The sequence below is a fragment of the Hippichthys cyanospilos genome, chromosome 4 (genome assembly GCF_059441005.1).
Source record: "Hippichthys cyanospilos isolate Australia breed blue-spotted pipefish chromosome 4, RoL_Hcya_1.0, whole genome shotgun sequence".
NCBI classification, from domain to species: Eukaryota; Metazoa; Chordata; class Actinopteri; order Syngnathiformes; family Syngnathidae; genus Hippichthys; species Hippichthys cyanospilos.
In genome coordinates this window covers 23,087,028-23,112,903 of record NC_142372.1, presented here as the reverse complement: position 1 = coordinate 23,112,903, position 25,876 = coordinate 23,087,028, and the positions used below count along the sequence as shown (strand labels likewise).

General features: G+C 38.8%; 1 protein-coding gene across 1 annotated transcript in view; it reads left to right on the top strand.

Moving 5' to 3' along the window:
• The window catches only part of LOC148425060 (C-myc promoter-binding protein-like), a 49,087-nt gene that overhangs the window by 4,647 nt on the left and 18,564 nt on the right, over window positions 1-25,876 (top strand). The window contains exons 2-22 of the mRNA XM_088412971.1: window positions 6,228-6,556; window positions 8,528-8,774; window positions 8,965-9,034; window positions 10,901-11,070; window positions 12,128-12,411; window positions 12,725-12,791; window positions 12,984-13,042; window positions 13,274-13,418; window positions 13,615-13,790; window positions 14,299-14,399; window positions 14,574-14,789; window positions 16,114-16,259; window positions 20,245-20,378; window positions 20,561-20,693; window positions 21,124-21,330; window positions 21,654-21,782; window positions 22,794-22,935; window positions 23,093-23,221; window positions 23,465-23,548; window positions 25,433-25,552; window positions 25,636-25,785. Of these exons, the coding sequence (XP_088269097.1) occupies window positions 6,249-6,556; window positions 8,528-8,774; window positions 8,965-9,034; window positions 10,901-11,070; window positions 12,128-12,411; window positions 12,725-12,791; window positions 12,984-13,042; window positions 13,274-13,418; window positions 13,615-13,790; window positions 14,299-14,399; window positions 14,574-14,789; window positions 16,114-16,259; window positions 20,245-20,378; window positions 20,561-20,693; window positions 21,124-21,330; window positions 21,654-21,782; window positions 22,794-22,935; window positions 23,093-23,221; window positions 23,465-23,548; window positions 25,433-25,552; window positions 25,636-25,785 (3,217 nt within the window). The 5' untranslated portion in view covers window positions 6,228-6,248. The remainder of the gene's footprint in view (window positions 1-6,227; window positions 6,557-8,527; window positions 8,775-8,964; window positions 9,035-10,900; window positions 11,071-12,127; window positions 12,412-12,724; window positions 12,792-12,983; window positions 13,043-13,273; window positions 13,419-13,614; window positions 13,791-14,298; window positions 14,400-14,573; window positions 14,790-16,113; window positions 16,260-20,244; window positions 20,379-20,560; window positions 20,694-21,123; window positions 21,331-21,653; window positions 21,783-22,793; window positions 22,936-23,092; window positions 23,222-23,464; window positions 23,549-25,432; window positions 25,553-25,635; window positions 25,786-25,876) is intronic.

Here is a 25,876-nt window from a genome sequence, read left to right as displayed (position 1 = left end):
AAGATATTGGTCTACTATTGGTCAGCGTAATGAGGTCACGAAGATGCTGATCTGCTATTGGTCGGCGCAAAGGGTCGCAAAGATGGCCGCCTAAATACATGATTTTGTGTCGTATTTATTATGCATTTTAGTGCTTAATTCAAACTTGAATTGGTTATCTATAAGTACCAAGATTGCCAGTGATGTTAAAAGAGAGAAGTAAGAAAATGATTTATATGGAAACGAAGCTGGAAGTAAGAAATACAAAGAAAGCTAAGCTAGCCTAGCCTAGGCTACCCTCACTGGGGAAAATGGCCATAACAAGCGTCACGTCAAAGGTAAATAAATTCTTTATGTATTTTTGATTTATGATATTTGATTGTATTCATGTATATTATAAATAAGTAGCACTTACTATAGTATTTTGTGACCAATTTTTAATATGTACATACAATTTTGATGTTTTACCTGGGATTTTACGTGCATTAGCGAATTAACATAGGTTTGGATTGCCCGCCATACGGCGAATTCGCATTACGATCCCATCCGTGGAACCGATTAATCTCGTAAACCGGGGCCCCACTGCAATTACTTCTTGAGACCAAGCTAAAGGAAACAATTACAGAATTATTTATTGCTACCTGTTGCCCACAGAGCTGTTGCATGTTGTCAATTCTGCCCTTGAGCATGTTATCCAACTTGTGTCATCAGTGTAGCTGATGTCCCATTTTGCTTTTCTACCTATAATGCAAATAGTTCAAGCCAATCGTGTGAAATAGAGTGTCCCTATACAACTTTTTCATTTACAATACAATATCAATATTGGAGCCCAGACTACTGTCCCGTACTGATAGTGATTCGATATGGTATCAGCAGGAATGATACATGCTTTTATTTTTCTTTTACTATGAAAAGTTAGAAGAGACTTTATTATGTGATACTATTACAACAAAGAATAATAGCAACAGTAGTCCCAAAGCCAACATCTACTGTACTGCTTTGTTATCTCCTTCACATGCATGTTGTTGTGATCACATGGGCTTTGTGTGCTGGATAGAAGAGCGGAGTCAGGAATGGATTGCTATTCTATGAGCACTAAGATCGGAGAGTTTGGATGTAGACCCACATATACCAACACTTTTTTTAGTTTATATTGGCTCACTATCAATATCTGATAGCATATTCAGGTGTGCATGGTGCGGTTCAGATGACAATTTACTGTCACAGGCATGAAAGCAAGGCAAAATACAATATGTCAAACCTGCCCACACAACTACACTTTCATATATCCATACATCAAAACTCACTACCTCCATCAAACCAAATCTCACTTACATTCACACCTCAGGACAATAGATTACTCAAATAGCCCAACATGCATTTTTCTTTTCTTGCTTCATTTTTTTTTTTTTTTTTTAATCTGTAAGAAACCTGGAGCATGAGGAAGAAAGCCATACAAGCATAGGAACAACATGCAGATGCTCGACAGAGAAACTACAGCTCCTGGTTAAGAGGAAGATCAGTCAGTTGGTCAATTAACAATATTTTAATACAATTAAATTAGTTTTAAACATTTTAGAAAATATATTAAAATGTTATAAGCAATTGGTTTTCTTAGTAATGAAAAAAAAACATTTAAATAATATTTTTTTTTCAAGGTCAGAATGACTGGTTATATGTTTAGGGTAGACCCTAAACAAGTTGCAATCCCTCCTGAAACCACTGCTATCTCAAATGGAAATTGGAGGCAACGCCTCCCTTCGCAAGTCCCACATGACTGGTTGAAGAATGACATTCATGCTCACCACGCTGTCAGTCAGCTAAAAATACAATGCAAACCAAAGCTGCAACATTATATCTTGAATACAACTCCCACCCAAATCTCATTTGCATTCTGTTTTCACCAGAGGCCCAATGTTTCCACGTTATAAAACAAAAAGTTTTGTTAAATAGAAAGTCACGATAATGAAGAAATTATAAATTTTGTGCCAGAATATAAAGAATATTTGTTTCAGAGGACAACATTAAGTGAAGCAGCAGGTCAAATCTGTCACACAGGCTCTTTGTTTGACACCACTACATGTGATGACGACTAAAGTTTGCACCAGGGGTGTCAAACTCATTGTTATCATGCGCCACATTGTAGTAATAGTTTCTGTAAAAGGGCCGGTATGACTGTGAAGTGTGCTCCTCACACACTTTACCTAGTTTTGAAATCAAAGACCAACTAAAACTGTTCAAAATAGAGTTTGGGAATGAGAAAATGTTTGTTTTTTCAATCCACATCTTTTAAAAGTTGAAGACAACTTGCAAGTTTGGTATTTCAGCCGAATCAGCATTTTGCGGGCCATGTAAAACGGGCCTTGAGTTTGACACCTGTGAATTACAGCGTTATTGGGGTGCTACGAAACGCCTGAGTTAGAATTGTTATTTTGCAGGCATATTAGGAATCTTTCGTTTATATTGGAAGTAAAAAGCAAATTATTTATCTGCAGGTTTTTACATGATGTGATGAGCTTTGCCATATCTAACAGTTCTCAAGATAGTGTGGGAATAAGAGAAAACTCAAACCGTGAGTGGAAAAACACCATAAGTCGAGAAACCTGACACTGAACGGACTGAGAGACTGGGTGCGAAGCTAGAGACAAAGCTTCCCGGCCTGAACTTGCTGACCTAAGATCACGTCAGGAATTCAAACAAAAGCTCACTGAGAGGTCCAAATCCAAGGAACGTATCTCCTTCCACAAGGGGTTCATCTGAGACAATGTGATAGGGAACTCACAGCTGTGTTGAGTTAAAAAAAAAAATTGGGGCTGGTGACCACTCATCAAATGAGCTCTCTGTTGAAGTTCTTACAGCCAAGTCACATCTCTGGGCTCCAGCTGAGAGACACTGAGTGGAGACATAGCGAGAGCGGGGCAAACACATGGAGGAGGTTAAAAGGAATGTGCTCATGAACATAAACACAAGCTAACCGGCATCTGCTCTTAGTTAGAGCAGAAGGGCTGCCTTGAGCATTCTGTCGCTTTACGACATCAGGTCATTTTAATCTATGAAGACAGATGATGTGGTGGCTCACAATAAAATATTACTTTAGGTTTTCTTCATCTGTTCATTTTCCATAGCCGCTTATCCGCACTAAGGTCACTGGGTTTCTGGTACCTATTCCAGCTGTCAACAGGCAATATGAATGTAGGAGGAAGCCAAAGTGCCCGGAGAGACCCCACACGGGCACAGGGAGAACATGCAAACTCCACATGGGGAGGCCAGAGTGAGCTGGAATTGAACTCGGGACTCTGATCTGTGGGACAGACGTACTAACCACTGTTCCACCATGCTGCCTTGGTTTTCTTCAGGGTTAATTTCTTTACAAAAGGTTTTCTTCATGTGCATGGTTGATTTCTTTACAAAATCACATTTTTAATAGGACAGAATGTTTTTATTGCATTTCACAGGAGGCATTCCAATAATGTAATCAACTTTCTAGCTAAATAATCAACGTATACAAGAATTACTCCAAAATTAAATATATCAATTTTAAAATGAAAGAGAAAACTAGATTAGAAACACACTAGCATCCATATATATTAAGTTTTTTATTGTAGTTTGACTTTTTGACTTGACTTTTGAAGTAATGTTTGCGCTCCTTTATAATGAATGCACATTTTTTGTTTGACCAAGAGTGACAATGACAGTGTCATTTTTGTTTATGAAGCCAGTGTACCATACAAAGACAAGGCAATTTAGGCAATTACAGCCTTTGTGTCTCGAGCTTTGACTGTGGGAACCCTCAAAAAAAAAAAAAAAAAAAATCTACATGCACATAACTTTGGAGTAGCTAACGCCATTGTGTCTGGACATCAGGAGCCACTGTAAATATTTCGTATACAATATGTTCAGTGGTGGAACCAAAGAGCAGACGCTCCAACAACTAAACAATGCCAAACTTAAAAAAGGGCCTTTTACGTAATTTAATAAGGGTATAAAACAATTACTTCTTGCCTTTTGATACGGCTGTTCACAAATTACCACTCACATTCAGGCGTGTGTAAAATGGGAGTCAACATACTCCTGTCACAATTTACAGGGCCTCTGAATAAACCCAATTCAAGTTGAACCTATATAGTGGTATTTTCTAACATTTTTAATACTCTTATCTTCCAGCATAAACCATGGTCAGCAGAGATCTTCCACAGCATCACATGGATTTCATTGTTCAAAATTTTCAGTCAGGGGAAGGGTACAAAAAAATTGCAGGACATTACAGTATATATATGGCACATCAATGACATTACCAAAACGGAACATCTCTTTAAGACTGATGAAAAGAAAAAAAAAACTGGAAGGATTGCCATGAGTCTGATAATAGTGTTGAAAGATCAGTAACACTGTGTGGCCAATATTCTCATGACTCCCATTTAACATGAGCTTGAACGTGATTGATTATTAACTGGTCAGAAGACAATCGATTCTGTCCTCACTTTTGAAAAGTAGCGTTGTGTACCAACACAGGCTGACTCCATTTTTAATATTAATAATTCTAAATTGAAAGCATGGTAATTTCAATCTTTTTTAGCTGCATGCTCAAACATTGCAGTCTGTGGACATAATTGCCACTTAGCAAAATTCAAAGGTTTTGTGGCTTTGCTCTATTCATTTACAGATTTGAGAAGGCACATTTTTCAACTGTCCCATGAGTCAAGTGGGCTAACCGACACACCCTATTAATCAAATGCAGTTCCCACACCCTTTTATTCAATATGCTCTATCGTAAATGTCCTCTGGATTACAATTTCAATTGGGTAGACATGCATGACTTCTAAAATCTGTTTCCAATGTAATGGCCTCTGGGTGGGTTCAGTTTACAGATTATGACAGTAGTTGTGGAATGTTTTCATAGAAATGAATGAGATTTACTTTGTCATTTATGTTCATTGTGTTTTGTATGAAAATCTACAGATATATTTGAGAACGTACCCTGCTTATTGAATGTAGTTTTTGCCATGAAGATGCTGCCTATAAAAATTTCCACTCAAAGTTGTCGGTGAATTTCTTGTTAGTAAATGGCAAGAGAACAAAAAGAACAAGAGTGCGGGTCCATTTTACTACATATGGTTGTGTGCAACAGTGGTTGGGGAGATTGGTAGGGCTTAAAATGGGGAATATAAAGTGCACATAAAATATGAGCTCATACAACGCATACAAGGCAGCACTATATAACATGCTGAAGATAAAACCTAACATTAGCTAGCATGTTATCCACAGTCACAAGTTGTTGGATCAACAAACAAACTTATTTTGGACATATTATAATAAATGTCAACATTCTTACAAAGAAAGTACCACTTTACGGAACTTAGCTAGAACGTGGGCTAGAGACAGAACAACGTGTGTGTCACCGACAGTAACTCCTCTCAATTGAAGCCACACGTGAAGCCACGCACTACTCACTACAAAATGTAATATCAACAGTGGCCAGAGGCGGTGCCAAAAAACAAAGATTAAGCCAAAGAAAGCACAAAATGAACGAACTGTTAAAAGTATAATCTAAATCACTTCCAAAACATCATTATTTCTGGTGCGGAACATGCGGCCCGGTACCAGTTGATCCACGGATCGATACCGGGCCGTGGACCGGTGGTTTGGGACCGCTGGTGTACAACACCCATACAGTTATAACAAAGATGCTGGAAATTACGTTTCACTGGTTAAAAATGTTGCTAATGTTCTATATCAATAGCACACATTTTGGTATTGACCAAAAAAAGTCCATCTAAAAAAATGGTTGCTAAATGAGTAAGTCAACTTCTTTTCAATGTCCTTGCATTGCCCTGTTAGGGAAAGATTCCCCTGTCAACAACTTCATAGATATAGTGGTTAGCTGTGCCACTACAGCAAGATGACACATCTTCATGTTTTGTTCGTTCCTGTATTTTAGCCACGCAGCTCAAAATGATTTGTCTACACTACTAATTTTATAACGATGCTATATTGTACTGATTTTGGTACAGCATACATTTCTTTGTTATGCTCTTCTCAATTATATTTAATCAAAACGGTTGTTTGGAGACACTTTAAATCAAACCATTTCAAGCAGTTTTATACGCAATATCATCATTTCTTACTATCGTGTGTTTTTAGACCTCTGGGGGGTGGGGGGCAAGAAAATCATTGTTTGGGACCCTAACCCCACCCCAGTACAAATGTTCTTAACCATATATTTAATCTGTCTGTCATATATCCTACAGGCCTGATGGTAATGGGAAATAATGGAGGACAAAGGCCCTCGTGTAGCTGACTATTTTGTGGTGGCCGGATTGACAGACTCATCCAAGTCTTTAGATCAAGAAATCCATTTTGATGATGCCTGTCATAAAACTGCCAAGCCAAAGGCACCCATCACTGATGTGGCTGTGGTGATCCGCTCCATGGGTGAGGAGGTGCCACCAGGGTTTACCTGCATTGAGACTACACCGACTGGACATTCTGCTGATCTCAATAATGGAGGACTGATGGCACCCCAGATTTTCCTCTGCTACAGGCGAGGTTGCGACAAGCCACCACTCATTGACCTGGGGTAAGATGAGTCCTGATTTCACTGTTTCACTCAAAGTTTCAGAAAAGGCTGCATTTCTTATGTAGGATTAGGGACATGTCTAAATCTAGGAAATTACTTTTAATTATTTATTTAATTATTTTTAATTATTTTTCTGTGAGGAGGCTGCCATCAAATATGCCTAAATGAAATATGAAACAATTGAAACTGTGAATTTCAAATGTTATTCGAAAATCTCAATGGAAGTATCAATATCTGTCAGTAGCATTTTTCTCATCTACATGTGTATATCTTATCTAGAACAGGTCAATCAATCTCGTATTCAGTGTTGACAAAAGTCACTTTGCTCTAGAGTTACATGTGACTTGTTTTGAAGTAAGGTAAATCCATTTGTTCACTCAGTTTTCCTGCTGATAGTTACTGGCAAATTGTGACAATAAACAGGGGACTACTACTTGTGGCTCGGGCTACAGAGTGCTGTTCTTATCAGGCACTGACCAAGAGGCTCTGTTGAAGCTGTCAACAGCCCTTTGGGTGCTGTTAGTTCTGGGGAGCGACATTTTTGTAGGCATGTGCAGGACCAATACGAATTGAACCATTACTGTGGGCAAATGTATGCAACACTGCTAGATTGTGACATTTTTGCTTTTCCAAGTCACAATCTTCCAAATTTAAAGGCATACATTTTCTCACGGTGACATTTGAGGTGAGTTATGATAGTAACTGACCGCTGATGTTTCGAAGGTTATCATTCCATCTTTTGTGCAAGTGTTTGTATGTGTGTGTGTGCGCGCGCGCGCATGCATATGCATGCATACGTGTATCTGGAAACAGCATACTTATATTTTTATTGTGCTTGTTGTAGTCCTTGTGAAGGGTTTAATAATTTGAAGTGGAATATGCATTTATTAAGTTACTCCCAATATTTGAATGAAACATCACTTCATTGGCAAACTGAGCATGTATCTGCGTGGCATGCGCAGGAGTTTAATTGACACTGCTCACATCTTTTGTCTACAGTCTTTGATTGGCTAGTTTTGGCACACCAGGACAAGTTTGGAAGTAAAAAATATAAATGAATAAATATTCATTAACTGCAATATTTTTTATATTTAAATGTTAAGTTTGTAAATGTTATGGGTATGCCCAAACCTACTTAGTTCTGTTCAACAATGGTTTTGACCCTCATCTAAAACGGATTCACTTAGTCTCACTGTTTTGAAATTCAACATCCCGTACTAATTAGAAACCATGTGATGAAATTTATACAGCAGACCAGAAAGATTTACTGATCTATTGTTTGTGTTTGACTTGGCCCGTCTCCTGCCATTCCAGCAATGACCACCCAAAGACAACCCATACAAAATTCCTTTGCTTTTATTCTAGCTTAGATTTAAAAGGTTCTTCACCACAAAATGTCTTACGAGATTTACTTTATGATTAATAAAGGATAAGTAAATGCACAATAGTGGAATAAACAGGATGCTTGTTATTATACGCATAACATTCATACTGGTTGGTGTACATCAAAAACACTAGTCCTCTTGTCTTTTATCCCAATCAATTCGGGTAATCAAAATTTGTGGGATTTTTTTTTAGATGTTCAAATCACACATTACATTCAAAATAATAAAATGCCACATCACTGGAAGATTTCTACTGATAATGATGAGGGTGCATAGGTATTCCTTAATTAGTGCTTCATTATCACTGCCCTTATTACCCTATTTCTGTTTTTTTTTTTTTGTCTTTGCCTACTTTATTATTTGCTCTATTTTGTGGAATGTAAATCTGCTCAGGGAAGTTAACAGAATAAGAATTTCAATCTCTAGAGTTAAGGCATATGACAATAAAACTCTTGAATCTTGAATCTATGGTTTGGGCTTATTTATTTGACCTACCGTGATAATGTACTGATAATCGATGATCACGTAAATAAGCATATTAATTTCTTTCGAACGGCTAACTCCTGCTCTGGTCTTGCTCCCAAAGTGTCCTCTATGATTGGAAAGAACGATTGAAGCAAGGCTGCCACCTTATCCAGACTACACATTCAGGTCGCCCAGCCAACATCAGTGGAAACTCCTCCCAGTGCATCTATGTCACTTACCGGAGGGCATCTGAGAGCCAACCACATGCTGCTCTGGCAGTCACTGATATCTGTATCATTATCCCAAGCAAAGGAGAAACTCCTCCACACACCTTCTGCAAAGTGGAGAAGAATCTTAACAGCAGTATGGTAAGACTGAAATAAAGGGATTTGACAGTTAGACATTCTGATTTCGCTCAATTAAAAAATGCACTATACAGTACATTGGATTTGTCACAATTTTGTGTAACCCATGAAGAGACATCCCAGTATTTGACAATGTATTTAATAATAATGTGGAATAATATGCTTCCCTTTTCCTCTCGTGTTCTCGTTTCAGTGGGGTTCCTCTGTCTACTTATGTTATAAGAAGTCTGTGACCAAAACCAACTCAATAGCATACAAAGCAGGTAAAAATCTACAAGTACATTCCCTATGAACGTGTCCTGTGTTTCTGAACAGAACACTTGAAATAATCAGAGCTATTTGGAAATGATGCACTACAAATGAGTACACCTGAACAGATTATTTATTAGATCAGCTTTAGAAATAGCAGGGGTGTCTATCTCATTTTAGCTCAGGGGCCAGCCACGTGTGGAAAACCAGGTAGATTTTTGCTCTGCGTGCCGGTCTGGTGCCAAATCCTTGTAAATAATGTGGGTCAATTCTAAAAATATTGTTGAAAAGTACATTTTCAAAACATAGGTAAATTAACTTCTCTATGGGTTCCCCAACGATTCCAAATATACTGTAACATTTTTCCTTAAATTGCAATGAGTGGAAATTTATCATCGTATTTTCCTGTTTGTTCATAACATACATATTTTGTCCAGAACCCATAAGATGAACTAAAAATAATAAATAAAAACAATAAAACAACTATCCAAAGGAAGAAAATCTCTGGTTGTAGTACAACGGCTTTGCAATAAGCGCATTTAAATACAAAGATGGCGCTGTACAGTCGTGTCTCATTTTGCACATTGGGTGTCATCCACGTAATGACATACGTCAAAAGACTCACAAAGAAGAAGTCATGACCTCTTCGATACAAAAGCACTGTGTGATAAATGCTAAGTAAAGTAGTTTTTGAAACTCATACAAGACTGATTGTTTGTAATACAACACAGACCAAAGCTGAATTTCTGGTAACGGTCCAGATGGCGACACCTGTCCATTGTGAATCTCTTCAGGGCGACTGAGCAGCAGCACAACATAGCTAGATGCCAATGCTAACGTAAACGCTAGTGTTCCACTTTCTGTCACTGAAGCGATCAGCAAGCTCAGGCATGGTAACTGGTCACTTGCTTGTAAACTGCTTGTAAATTGCCTTGCTCGTCTAAGCATTGCTTGTAAATGTAAGAATTTTTGTGTATTGTAATCTTCGCTGCTGAAAAAGAATGAAGCTGGCTGTTGTCATCCGCTTGCATTGCGATTCGAACTCCAGTCATCACCTGCCTTACAAGACTATTGTAGGTGTATTGGACACTCTAAATTGTCTTTAGGTGTAATTAGGTGCATAAATGGTTGTATGTCTCATTTATGTGTGTTCTGCAATTGGCTGTATATATGTATGATTGTATATATAAATGATATGAAATGCGTTTATATGTTCACTAAAATAATCAATTCAACAAAGGGAATTAGAAGAACTTATTTCCAGACTATAAGGTGCACCGGTATATAAGCCGCAGCAGCAAAAATTGAGCAAAAAAACATCTTTTGCCATGGATAAGCTGAACTAGACTATAAGCAGCAGGTATATGGTGGTAATATGAAACTTACGTTTCCTTTGTATATTTTTTTAATTGTCTACCAACTGCAACATCCTCTTTTTAACAGACGGAACATGCCTGCATATTTAGTCCCAACATCATATTTATAGAAAATGGATGGATGGAGATTACCAACAGAATACTGCAGAGTTAAATAGCAGTTCAAACTCAACACTTGGATGGCATTCTGTCTGCCGTTGTTTAATTGATAGATTATTTTAGTGAACATTGCACACACTGCAAATAAATAATATACGCGATCATACATTTATAAATACAATCATATATACTGCATACCGTATATCAAATTTACACGTCACAAACCTTTACACAAGGTCTTGTTCAATTTAGACCTTTTTTAAAAAATATTTTTAATAATATATTTTCAAACTCTTTATGAGCACAGCCATTGATTCACATCTTGATGACATCATGATGAAAAAGTTGCGGTTTATAGTCTGAAAAATACTGTACAGTTTTTTTTTGTTTTTTTTTCTCATTTAGGATTATTCAGCAGATATCCAGAGGAGGACTATGAGTCATTCCCTTTGCCTGATTCTGTTCCACTCTTCTGCCTTCCCATGGGGGCCACAATTGAGTGTTGGCCCGTCAGCACCAAATACTCACTGCCTGTTTTCTCTACATTTGTCCTGACTGGAGCCTCAGGAGAGAAGGTAGGAAGCATTACATGATGTGTTCATATCATATGAATCATCAAACATCTGTGCAACAACATCAGAAAAAGCATTGGTTAAATCCCAGCAACAGACATGATCTTTCATCTACTAAGGCTACATTCACACTGCAGATCAATTCAGATTGTTATACTCACATGTTGTATCTGATTTTATTCATGCTGTACAATTCAGATATGTTTTGGCTTTCATATGTGGATATAAATGAATGCATTAAACAATACCTTTATCTAGCTACGGGTAACACCTTTATCTAATAACTTTGAGATCTGTTTTTTTTAGGATGAAAAGATGTAACGGGACATTCAGTATTTGAACATAATGTTTTCCGTTGCCCTTACTTGTTCCATTCATCCAAAACACACATATCCGCGTTGTTTACCTTGTTGAAGTTGTATTTGCCCAACCTATCACCCGCTTGTGGTTACCCAACGTTCTTCGCAACCACACATTATGCAAGTCACCTCTTTGAATTTCTTTTAATATTCAAATAGACATACAGTATTCCGTTGTCATATTCTGAATAATATATTGTCCAACTTATCATAAAAACACAGCAATTAGAACCACTCAGTTGCCCTTGTCATCATCAGCAAACAACCGAGTTGGGGAACTGATAAGCCCTTTTTTCTTTGATCCTTCCAAAACTGTTACGTTTTTCTTGGAAGCATCACTTTTTGGGGCAAATGCCATCGCTAGCTCCACTACCCTCTGTTTGTTTGACCCCTCGATTGATGTTCAGCAAAACAGTGGGGTCCTTACTTTATTTTGTCAATTCATACTTAGGAATGCAAGCATTATTTAGAGTAATGCTTTTGGAGTTGTTTCAATATTTTCCCCAAATGTTAAATGTAATGTTTGTAAACATTAGTGGTTTTGAATAAGAATGCTTGCGCTCTCAATTGAATAAAACTCCTCTATAGATGTCTTTGGTTGCATGGTGGTCACACAGGTGTATGTAGTTGTAAATGTAGAAGATATGCTGTAAATTTGTGCAGAGGCATTGGAGGACTCACACTCATTTGCTTGTGTTCAGGTATATGGTGCTGCCATACAGTTCTATGAGCCCTACCCACAGGACTGTCTCACTGATCAACAGAGGGCACAGCTGGGTCTTTTTAACACAGACAAATCCAAAGCGTCCCCCTGCCACAGCCCAAACGATGTCACCAACAATACCACTTCCTTCACCTGCCCTGTCTACACCAACAAATGCATCTGCCTGCTTTCTCACTGGCCCTTCTTCGATGCTTTTCGCAAGTTTCTCACTTTTCTATATCGCTACTCCATCTCTGGCCCTCATGCCCTGCCAATTGAGAAGTGAGTTCTCCATGTTTTCTCTGACTTTTTGTCTTTTTTTTAACCCGCATCCTAAGAAATATAGTGCTGGTCATGTTTACATGGGAAAAAAAGCTTATTCAAGTGAGCAAGTAAATCGTATGTACAGATACCTTTTATCCTTTAACAGCTGAGATCTGTGTAAAGTTTGTAAAGCACTTTCAAAACAGGTTGTGCTGACATGAGAAGGATAATGGTGTCTTATGTTAATTTGACACATCGGATGTCGGCTGAATTTTTTTCTACTTTGCCTTTTTTTCTTTTAACTAAAATATATATATATTTTTTGTCACAGGCACATTTCTCATTTCATGCACAAAGTTCCCTTCCCTTCTTCTCAGAGGCCTCGTATCCTGGTGCAGGTAAACAGGGACTTCAAGAGTAGATGACACCTCGACAGAATGTTGCACTGCAAAAAAAATAATTACATTTAAAAAAAGAAAAAAGTGAAAAAAGTCATCTTTTCTGACTGATATGATCTTATCTGAATGTATAGTATTTATTTTAACCTTTGACAATGTAAATAATACTGTATATTTTGTCATTTGCCACAGCTTTCCCCTCATGACAGCCTGATGTTAAGCCAGCCAGTATCTTCTCCGTTACCTCTCAGGTAAAAGTGATTGAAGTTTCTATTTTTGGAGGGTATGCACTCCTATTACTTTTAGAGCATATTCGCCTTGTTCAGCTACAGGCTCCACTCTCGGTCGACGTTGGAGGAGTGCCCATGGCATGTGTTACAATACAGTCAACTCGTCTGTATATATCAAACATGTGTATATATGTATACATACAGTATATGTAATGTATTTGTTATTCTTTTGTGCATTTATATTTTCTCTAGTGGTGGCCGTTTTTCCACATTGCTCCAGAACCTGGGTCCCGAGAATGCCGTCACCCTGCTGGTGTTTGCTGTCACCGAACAAAAGATTCTTGTTCACTCATTAAGACCCGCAGTACTGACCAGTGTGACCGAAGCTTTGGTGTCTGTAAGTCGCTCTTTTCAAATGTACTGATTTGCTTTGTGTCATTTCCAATAGTATCCCGAAGTGTACTTTTGAAATGATGCAATCTCCCTTTTCAAAGAAATCTGATGCGATATTTGGTTTTATTCTTCGAAATGATGCACTGATCATCAACCCTAACCCAAGTTGAAATGATTGACTTACTGTTGTTTCTCCTCAGATGATTTTCCCCTTCCACTGGCCATGCCCATATATTCCTCTTTGTCCCCTGGCGCTGGCTGATGTGTTGAGTGCCCCATGCCCATTTATTGTAGGAGTGGACTCTCGGTATTTTGAAATTTATGACCCACCACCAGATGTTTGCTGTGTGGACTTGGACACAAACACCATATTCCAGTAAGTGCACTTTGCTCTTTGTTTATCCGTCTGTTATATAGAGCTCATTATAAATTATTTTACCCTCTTTGAAAAGTGAACTTTTGATCACTTTCTCAGGCGAACACGAGCAATTCTGAAAATGTTCATGAGTAGGAATATCATTGGTAGTTTAGCTTTGCTAAAGTGCTTGGGGTGTATTCTCGAGGGCAAAATTGCAACATTTTCAGATTATTTTTTTTTTAATTGTTTTGTCTGCGCGCATCTGACGATTCTAATTTGCAACCAAGTCCATTTTTATTCGACTTTACATACCAGTTGCCATTTATGTGTTGCTGATAAAGTACACACGTGTCAAAAAATTCTACGTGCAGGGTGCTAAATTCCATTATTTCCACAATGACCATGTATGTACAGATGATTATTTCTAAGTTGTCCTTGACAGCAGTTTTTGTTTTTAGTATTGCTGTTTTTAGGACTTGTGATATAAACTAAGCCCCTCCAAATCTAAGTGTGTCTTATTTTCTAGTAATGAAGATAAGCGAGCCCTCACATGGAAGAACTTGCCCAAGAAAGCCTGTAAAAACCTCATGAATGTGCTGAACAATCTCTACCAACAACTAGTTGATAGTGAGTACAGACTGAGATACATGCTGTTTTTTTCTTCACTATTCGCTGACTGCCTTTGCATCTGACATCACCTTGAACTTGGGTTAACCTTGGGTTAACATATCCGGCTCTAATCATTATCTTTTTTTTTTTTCCATGTGTCATCAGTGTAATTTATTACTCCTGTGTTTTCAGGTCAGTACCAATCCGACAGCCTGCTAGAGCTGGGCATCAGTGATTTATCAGAGTTAAGCAGTGGTAAAAGTCTCCATACTGTGGAGCTAGAGATCCAGGAAGCCTTTCTACGCTTTATGGCAACCATTTTAAAGGGATACCGTTCCTTCTTGCGACCCATTACCCAGGCACCATCAGAGAAAGCCACTGACGCCAGCTCACTTTTTGACTCGCAAGGTATGGGAACTATTTTATTTTGAGCATAGATATTTGTTGTGGACCAATCAAGCTATTTTTCCTCACCAGCCCATTAATACTCCTCACATTGCATTTACACCAAGTCCCTTTGCCACGTACATCATCACCCAGGGCAGTTCATAATTTATATTTATCTAATAATGTGTTAAAGAGAATAACGAATTAAGTCAAAACAAAATAGCGTTCTCAGCTTAGTGAGTTTGAATGGCTATTTCTCTATTTCAAGGGGTCCTCGAGCACCCCTATCCTACCTGTTTTCGATATTACCCTCCAACAACACAACTGATCCAAACAATCAGTTCATCAGCAAGGTTTACAAAGCCTGATAACGATCATGATCATTTGACTCAGATGTCTAGGAGAGGCGTTACATAGAAAACAGGCTGAATAGGGGCTCTCAGGGACCAGACTTGGGCATACCAGGTCAATATGAACCCCGTGACTGGTATCCAGTTCAGGGTGTATCCTGCTTTTCATCAAACAACAGCTTGCATATGGTTCTTTGCACCACTGGACCAAATGAGGACAATTAGATAATCATGTATAAAAACTTTGAATCCACCCTCTTATCAGTAATCATTCTAGTTAACAAATGCTATCTGCTAAGTTGTTAGTTGTAGGCATGTTATCTGCTGATGTCTTCTGTTTGGCCCCTGACCATCAGAACTTTACTTTGCAGCTGAATTCATTTGGGACCCATATGCTATCATACTTAATTCTTTTGAGAATAGTTGTGAATATTGAATGTAACAAAACACGTTGTTTTGATGTTATGATTGACAAAACGTCCTATGTTTTAGACTAACCGTGTAGTCTTGTATTCAAATGAATTGTAATAGTATTTCTCTTTGTTTTGTGACTAAATTAGCTGCTACATCCTAATGATTAATGTGTCAAACAGTCAGGGCCAGGGCAAATTATGTCATATCCGAGAAATCGCAGTGATGTCAGGAACCACCTGTCATCTGGATGTTGGGTAAAATGCAGTTGAATCTACGAGTCTTTCGTGAATTGTGATACTCTATTGGTTTATACCTCTGTCACCATTTTCACAGTTAACTATACTTGTTCCTCAATGATTACTTGTGATTTACCAGCGCTGCATTCTAATGTAATATCTGTATTTTGTCCCTTTTTACATTTTCTCCACATTTAATTTAGGAAATTGAGCTTTACTCATCCCATAGTCTAAACACAAGCCAGATCACTATTGTTAAACATATGGAGAGTAACTGATCCCCAAAGATGAGCAAGTAACCAATGTGTGACACTTCTAACAAAATATTAATATCGATTTCTCCAGGGTTCTTGAAAAGCCGCGACCGCTCCCACCAGAAGTTCTACTCACTGATGACCAAAACTCAGATGTTCATCCGTTTTATTGAAGAGTGCTCATTTGTTAGCGACAAGGATGCCAGTCTGGCCTTCTTCGATGACTGTGTGGAAAAAGTGAGCTCTTTCATTAATAACGCTGTCCTTTAAATGATACCCAAGCGGAAATTTCAGATGGAAAGAGCACAGCAATAAAACTGAAATGTTCTATATTATACTTAAAGGTGTAGGATATGATGTTGGTGCTGCAAGCTAGATTTGATACAGCCTTGCCTCCCCCCTCTCTTCCCCTCGCATCCCTGACCGAAGCAATGCTTCTCATGCACGTGCAGGCTTACAATTATCCGCAACTTCTACATTGGGAGCATTACTTTTTCATGGAAGTTGCCAGACATTTAATGTTACTACTTTGATGTTGTCCATTTTCGAATTCCAATCAATATATGATATAAGAGAGGAAACAAATGTATCTGATGGCACAAGCATAACAACAACTTTGGTCTTGGTTTTCCAGGCTAAGTGATGGAGCGGTCCACATCAAAAATCTTTTAAATCTTTTAATGTGTTGACCCTTGTTTTATTTCTTCAATAAATTCATTAATATACAATTCAATAATCCGCCCAAGTAAACTGTAAGTATGATGGCCTTGTGTGCAATAACTGTGATCGGTAGACTAATTGTGCAAAGAGCGTGCCTATTCATGCACGTAAAAATTATTCATACGTTTGGTCACGCTTTCTATATCTAGTCTCTGATTGGTGCAGTTTTTCATGCTGTGACAAGCTTTGAAATAATCTGAAAATGCCTAACTTTTGTAAGGTTAAAACAAAAAAACATTGAAATGCATATTTGGACATTGACACAATTTTCAGCATTCCAGCTCAGTACAGCATCACAATGAATTGTGTGTGTGTGTGTGTGTGTGTGTGGGGGGGGGGGGGGGGTAAAAAACAACATTTACGTTATCTGTACTTTGAGTTTATTTACATATACTGTATGTGAATCAGGTGAGCGGTGTAGGAATGACAACACATTTCATACGGTGCATCCGGGAGGCAAATGTCTCCAGTTTACTCTATTTGCTGTACTTTCCGGGTTTTTTTTCCCCCATCTAAACGGAATGTCTCAAAAACTCTGGCCGAAGTGGAAATTTACCAAATCCTCCAAATTTGCGTTTGCGTGTAGCATAAACCAAGATTTGTGTGATCACGCTACTCTATTTCCTGCCAAAGACACAGATGTTGGAGGTTGGGGTTCTTTCTGATTGGACACATCAGAGGCGGAAGTTCTTTCTGATTGGACATAATTTGGTTACACTACTGCCGCCTTGCGACTTGAGATGCTTCTAAATGAATGAAACTGCACTATGCAGATTTGTGTAGCATAGATTTCTTTAAATAAACAAAGTCTATGTGGTTTTAAATAAGCCCGGTTACGTGTAGACAAGGCCTTAATCTTACCTGAAAATTATACACACAATGCCCCATCATGACTGTGAAAAATGTTTTTTTTTTTTCTTTTAAATTATTAAAAATTGAAAAATAAGAAATTACATCCTACTTTGTTGGACTTCGGATTCAGGTCTAGGCTCTGGCTTGACCACTCCAGGAATTTCACAGAGTTGTTCTGAAGTCAATCCATTGAGATTTTGGCTGTGTGCTTTGGGTGATTATTCTGCTGAAAGATTTCTGTATATATAGCTGCATTCATTTTTCTTTCTACCCTGACTCATTTGCCAGTTCCTGCTGTTGAATAACACCCCCATGGCATGATGCTGCCACCACCATGCTTCACTGTAGGGACTGCATTGGCCTGGTGATGAGTGGTGCCTGTAATTGACACCAAAGAGTTCAAGGTTTGTCTCATCAGATCAGAGAACTTTGTTTCTCATGGGGTGAGAGTCATTAAGGTGTGTTATGGCAAGTTCCAGACAGGCTGCCATGTTTTATTGGGGATTGCTGCAAAGATAGGTGTTCTTCCGGAAGGCTCTCCACAGAGGAGCGCTGTAGCTCTGACAAAAGAGACCATCGGGTCACCACGCTGACGAAGGCCCTTCTTCCCCAGTTGCTCAGTTTAGACGACTGGCCAGCTCTAGTAAGAGTCCTGGTGGTTCCAAACGTCTTCCATTTACAAATACTGATGCTCATAGGGAGCACCTTCAAAGCAGCATTTTTTTTCAGTATCATACCCCAGATGTGTTCCTTAAGATACTTCTACTGTATGTCTACAGCCATTTCCATTGACTTCATCCTTGTTGTTTGTGCTCTAAGATGCACGGTCACCTCTGGAACCTTATATAGACAGGTGTGTGCCTTTCCACATCATGTCCAATCAATCGAGTTTACCACTGGTGGATTTTAATTATGATGTAGAAACATCTCAAGGATGATTAGTGGAAATAATGCACCTGATCTCAGTTTTAAGCTTCATGGGCGTGAATATGTGATTTTATTTATTTATTTTTAAGGAATTTAAAAAAAACATCAATTCTCACATGGTCTACTGGGGTGTTGTGTCTAATATATATATATATATATATATATATATATATATATATATATATATATATATATATATATATAAATAGAGAAAGTGAAGTGCTGTGATTACTTTCCAGATGCGCTGTAATGTGCCTTCCTCTTGGATCAAAAGTAATCAGACAAACAATGATAATAAATCCAACTGTTCTAAAAAGTCAGATTCACCTCAGGTGATTGGCATGGCCATTACAGAACATTCCACTTCTTTGTCCTTAAAAGCGCTGGTTTAATTTGCAGTGTGCTTTTCTTCACTGTTCATCTGCATTGTAAAGTGCCGTCTGATAGGGTTTCAACAATCTGGCTCAATAAGCGCGGATAATGTTGCCCGGAACACTTCAGAATTCATACTGCTGCTTTTTTCAGCAATCACATCAATAATAAATATACTGTAGGATACCCCGTTTGAGTGGCACTTACGTACAGTATAAGAGTGTATGCCATGGATCTTGAGCAGTTGCGTCCCTTCTCCATATCTTTCTCCTTCCATCATTTTCGCACAAGTTGAGCTTTGGCTCATATGCACATAAGATGTTGTTCCACAACGATTAAGCTGCGAATTGGCCGTTCTTATTTTTTAATTCTCACCAATGGTTTGCACCTTGTGGTCAAACCTCTGTATATCCTTTGGTGAAGCATGTCTTAATTGTTGACTTGGATACAGGTCTACCCACTTCATGGAGACTCTTGATCTGGCCAGCTGTTGTTGCTGGCCATTTCAACATCGCCAGGTACTTCCGTGAACACTAACATCAAGCACGCCAGCTGTGTGTGACATCACGGTGTCCTCAATGAGCATGCGGGACAGTTTTGGGACGCTTATTGTTTACACACATTTCACGTACAGGTCACATTTATTTGGAAAAATGTAACAGGACTTGAAGGTCTTAAGTCACTTGATAATTTGCTGATTGGAGCAAAACGACTTTTTTCAAATTTACTGTGGAACGAACGACCTGTTATTCATGTTATAAGGTTGTAGTGTCCAATGATGCTTTTCACACAGTCTACAGTATCTTCTCATTTTCACTACATCATCACCAAAGCTCTTCTCTGTTCTAACCTCAATGTTATTAGAGTCTGTTTTTTCCCCTAGAAATAGTGTTTAACTTTAATCTTCTTTCCATTCACTTACTTTTTCCTTTCAATTTGTATTTTGTGAGAAGCTGTACATTTCTGATTGGAGTGCTGAAAAGGGGGTCAAGAATATGTGTGTTGTTCGTAATGGGTGGCTCAAGATATGGCTCAAGGGATTTACTCCACATTATGTTTTGCAATGACAGGTTTTCTTTTAAACCACATTGGGATAGCTTTTGGAGATGCCACATAACGATTTGAATAGAGGAGCTAACATGCAAATATATATATTTCCCCTCCTCTCCTCTCTGAAACACACCAAGGATAGTTTTCAACTGAGATTAATGAAGCAGCAGTGTGACATGGCACCAGCATCTGTCAAACGCCATCAGTCCAATGGGAGCACTGGATTAGGAGTTTCAACCTAAAGGATGTACTGGAAGTGAAATGATGTCATTGTACACTCATGTTGCCCTCCTTTCTGCAGGTAGATAGTGACAGGCTAGAGGAAACCAGATTGATAGAGACTGATGAATCCCACCGAAGTGAGCACACTGTATTCATCACACCTCCTGAGTTGCCTCCTCTGCCTGAGGGCAAAGAGCATCCCCTATGCTACAGGTAGAACAAAACCGAAGGAACTAAAGCGTTCCTAACAAATTGGGTGTCATTTAAGAGGAAAAACCTGACTTTTTATTTGTAAAGCAAAATGTTGGCAACAAGCATATTAAACAGAAATATTCTGCCAAAGGTTTTTGTGAAGTGATCTGTCCCGTAATGTCTGCTTGCATGTTCTTCATTAGATATGATGGCTTCCCGGTGTTAAGTCTTGACCTGTTTGACCCAGTGGAGGGGCTTCAGACCCCAGCTTCTCGCCTTAATGCCAGGCATAGCTGTCCCACAAGCCCCGCACCCATGTTTAGGCGCAGCAAGCAGGTGAATGCCACTACTGTCTTCATTGTGGTTCACTGATCGTGATCTTGGGATAAAGATAAAATGTTCATTTATTCTGTTGTTTTTATGCATTTTGATTTTCTAAAAAAAAGGTTAATGTGAAAGTCGATAATTGAAAGATGTTTGTAAATATGTAAATGAAAGCTGACTAGTTTATTACTAGCTTGCTTACACATTGGGTAATTACGTTATGTATGAAATTATTTTGATGGCATGCATTTACCACTTAACATAGTCATGCTAAGGTCAACTGCTCTGTAAATGAATGCCAAAAAAAACTCTAGTACAATAGTGTCCTTGTAAAAAGTTTGAATGAATCTCTATGTCTAAAATCAACAATATCTTCCGAAGACAATTTGACCTTCATAGCTTTATCCCCGCTCTTCATCCTGTATTCACTTTTTGTTCACAGGAGATCAAATCAGCTCAGAAAATAGCCAAAAAGTATTCGTCCATACCCCAGCTGTGGTCCATGTGCCTCCTCCGCCATTGTTACGGCCTCTGGTTTATTTGCCTGCCTGCATATGTAAAGGTTTGCCATTCTAAGGTGCGAGCGCTTCATACTGCCTATGATGTCCTCCGCAAGATGCAGTCCAAGAAGCTGCAGCCACCCGATGAGGTAATGTGTTAACATGAAAGTCATAATGTACTTTTTTTTTTTTTGTTTACCAATCCTGTTTAAAAGTACTCTATATGGACTGTATACTGCAACCTTTAGCTCTTCAATCGGGTTTTGTTTATTGAAGCTTTTTTTGTTTTTTTGATCTTATCCTAACTAGTCATTGCTATTTTTTTATTGCTTTTTATTTCTTTGCTTGATTATGGAATGTAGTCAGCTGTCTGGGAAGTGAACGGAATAAGAATTTCATTGTGTGGTGTAATAAAACCATACATATGACAATAAAGCTTTGAATATTGAATCTTTTATTCATGCTCATACAGGTGTGCTATAGAGTGCTGATGCAGCTTTGTGGGCAATATGGTCAACCTGTCCTTGCTGTTCGAGTTCTCTTTGAGATGAAAAAAGCAGGAGTCCACCCCAATGCGATCACCTACGGTTACTACAACAAGGTAGACACACACTTCTCAGAAATACAACTTAATATTGTATGATAGTTTAGGGAGCGATGTCAAGTCCACCTTGCATAATTAATGTCATTTAGGCATTAGTAAAACTTGGAACCGATAGATTGTGTAGAAAAACTTAAACCCCCTTCAAGAGCCATCACCTTAACTTGGTACAGGAAAGTTGTCTTGGGCTTTATGTCCCTGACAAGGTCACCCATGGCCAACAGGTCTTGGCTCAAAATAGGCCTTATAATGGAGCCAGAGTTGGTTTGCGAAGTCCAGGAATTCTGACTACACCAGTGCTTCTCAAATAGTGGGGCGGGGGGGGGGGGGGGGTGATGCCAGGGGGGGCGCGGATGATCCCAGGAAAAAAACTTTGTTTTTTTCATGTGGAATGTAATTGGAATAAAGTAATCATTTTCATCATTTTCTTATAGTTTCAGGCACCTTGGTGCACTTGCTTCTTTTTTTTCCGTTTTAGACTAAGCTATAACCGTATAAACGCGATAAAAATAATTAACAGTTGTTGAAAGTTGATTTATATTGCGTTTTTCTGTTAATGTTAAAAAGGATACATGTGTAGGTATACTTAGACAATTTTCATCAATAATAATCTTATTTATATTCAGTGCATCGACTGGGGTGCGAAAAGTTTTCTCTTTTCTAGGGTGGGCCTGGCAAAATATAGGTGAGAAACAGTGGACTAGACTTAGTCTGTCTTGTCTTGACACATGGCATAGTCTCTGGCAGCAGCGATACACACTGTTAGCGTCTGTCTTGTTGAAGAAAGAGCTGAGTCGAGAGGCGAAGCTCTCGATTTACCAATCTACATTCTTACCCTCATCTATTGTCACAAGTTGTGACAATAGAGTCACAGAGTGGCCAGATACGCTGGATCGGGCATCTGATCAGGATTCTTATTGCTATTTGTTCAGATGTTCTGAACACATCCCACTAGAGAGCTGCTTTGTCTCATGTCCCATTTTGAGGTGAAAATCATTTTCCCTTTTGCAGGCAGTGTTGGAGAGCAGATGGCCAACCAGTACCAGAGGAGGGTACTTTCTGTGGATGAAGTTGAGAAATGTCGTTCTGGGCGTGGCTCAGTTTAAACGGTCACTACGGAAACATGCCCGTCAAACTCAGAGCCCGTTGTCAGGTAAATTCACTGAGAGGAAATTCTTAAGTTATTCTAAAATGTACATTAGTGAGAATCGTGACATGTTCCTCAAAAGTTACTGTGTGAGCAACAGCAAATAAGACGCGCAGAGATGGCAAACTTTTCGATTATTACCGTTATTGTTATTCTCAACCAGATGGCAGGGATATGGATGCTGTTAGTCATGGCAGCCTGGATAGCATTGCTGACACCAACCTGAATGAGCAAGGCCTCTACATCGCTGACAGCATCAAAGTAGATTCCACTGATGACAGATCTAGCACAGGTATATTTAAACTGTGTGACTTTTGCTGAGATTTTGAAACGTCTTCGTTTCGTATGTTCCCTCTCTCGTTTGTCCCAGCCCGCTCACTCACTGGCCACGCCTTCATTTCTCTCCACTTTGACTGTTTTTCTGCATTCATATCATTTCATGTCTTCATGGTTTTTGTGGCTGTGGTTTCTGCTCTGCTCTGTCCCTATCGCTGCCCCTCACTTTGGCCCTGCCTGTGTTGCTTCTTGCATGCAGTCGGCCATGTAGGCAGTAGCGTGGGTGCCAGAGCCTGCTTGCGTTGGGGGGGCTCAGAGCACAGAAAACCCACTTTCAATCCAGGTAAAAGTTTCTTTCTTTCCTTGGACCATCTGTCATCCACTAAATTAACTCTTAACTGTACAGTATACATTTTTCAGCCCTTTCTTTTCCATATTATTTCTCTGGCCTTTCACTCAGATGGGATTCTCTATACATTTGTCAGTCAATTTGTGGTTGTGGCTCATTAGTGTGTTGTGTGTATCCTGCTATTATCTCCATTGTTTTCCACAACACTAGATGATAATATATGAAAACTATGACTATAATTAATATCCACTGCTCACCTCATGTCCACTTCAACTTGTGAAAGTATCAAAATGATCGGCACAGTATTTTCGATTATTGGCATTCAATATGAGCGCCAATGAGAAAAAAACATTATCACACCCGCAATCAAAAATGTGCTTATTATTTTTATAATTTTACAGGTTCAACTGGACATAAGTAGAAATATGCATATCAATTTTGGTCATAACTTTTATAATTCCGTAATATGAAAGCTTTTCTTGACTCTTTCTGGCAGCTAGCTGGCTGGCTTGTGCTGTGGACAGTGAGTAAAACTTAGCCGAATGTTATAGTCTTATGGACCGTCCACAAATGACATATTTCAGGATGAGAAAATGGGACAGTGCCCACTAAAACACATGTCTGCTGGTTTGTTTGTGTGTATGCACAAGTGCTGATTTCTTGAGCCAGTCCAGGTCTGCCCACTGCCTTAGCAGCGACTTAGCTGACAGCAGGGAGCTCCATTTGGCAGCGCTGACAACGAAGAACTTTGCACCACTAATGGCACAGGGTTATGTTCGTTCTACAGGGGAAATAAACAGCTGTGTAGACATTTTTGTGAATAATTTAAAAACGAAAAAGTGAAATATCACAATCATAAGTATTCAGACCCTGTGCTCAGTATTGAGTAGAAGCTCCCTTTTGCACTAATATGTCCATCAGTCTTCTTGACAATGATGATGAATGATAAAAGTTGTTCACCCCTGGATTTGGGGATCCATATGTTTCTTGCACATCCTCTCTAGTTCTGTCTGGTTGGATAGTGAATGGTGGACAGCCGTTTTCTGGTCTCTCCAGTAATGCTCAACTGAGCATAGGTCAGGGCTTTGGCTGAGCAAGGTACACAGTTGTTCTGAAGCCAGTCCTTTGTTATTTTAGATGTGTGCTTAGGGTCATTATCCTGTTGAAATGTCAAGCCGACAGGTGACCAATGTGATGTTTTAGTTTTTCCTTTTTAATAAATTAGCGAAAATTTCCACAATTCTGTTTTTTTTTCGATTCATATGGGGTACTGAGTGTTCATTAATGAGAAATCAAATGAACTGATTGTGGCAAATGGCTACAATGACACAGAGTGAAAAACCTAAAGAGGTCTTAATACTTTACATACCCACTGTATATTGTCTAAGTTTAATGGAGAAAAAAAAAACTGCAGGTAAGCTGTTTGTTTATTCACTCTTACAAAAGTGAGCCATGGAGAGGTTAATGGTTGTGAGGCTGAAGTAGGCATAGATATATCCATAGAGATGTCTTCCTCCACTGAGTCCCAACAAGACTAGATGGAGGGAGGGAGGCATGTCCTCATTGCAGAGGAAAAAGAGATTTTGTTGAGTAAGTTAGGTACTGATTTCACTAAAACAAATTGATCAAAGTCAAAATCCAATCTAGTTTCATTTTCCTGATCAAAAAAATACATGGAGCCTTTCAGTGAAAAATGGGCCATCCTGGCTAGATAGAGCCTTTAATTTATTTAGACGTTATTATATTTCAACAGCGGATGTAGCTAACTGTAATCTGCATTTTGCAATCATCTGTGAAGGCAACAGGTAACATAGGGCTTATTTTCTTGCTCATTTTTCCCCTCTATTTCATAATTTAACTGTGATATTTGTCTTCTAGGAGATCAGTCAGATTTGGGTTATAATTCACTGTCCAAAGAAGAGGTTCGCAGAGGAGACGCTTGCGCACAAGACTCTGTTCCTGACAAGGGTGATAAGAAAGAAAGTGACTGCAGTTCTTGTCAGTAGTACACTTAATTCTACAACTACTGAGATTTTGTATTTGTATATAATGATTTTGAATTGTGTTTCCTGATTTTGTAGTGTCGGAAACTGAGAGCACGAAGGGAAGTAAAGACTGTCTTCCTCAGTTGGATGTGGAGATCAATCCTTCCTCGCATTCCCATGACATTGTTCGAAGAAACTGCCAATATGACATTTCAAAGTGTAGAGCTAGGACCTCCACGAGCACAGGTAAAAGTAACTTGATGAGATCATTTCTGTAAAATGTATGGATTTCCACTGGAATTATAGCAGGTTACAATAAATGACATCTCACCTATAT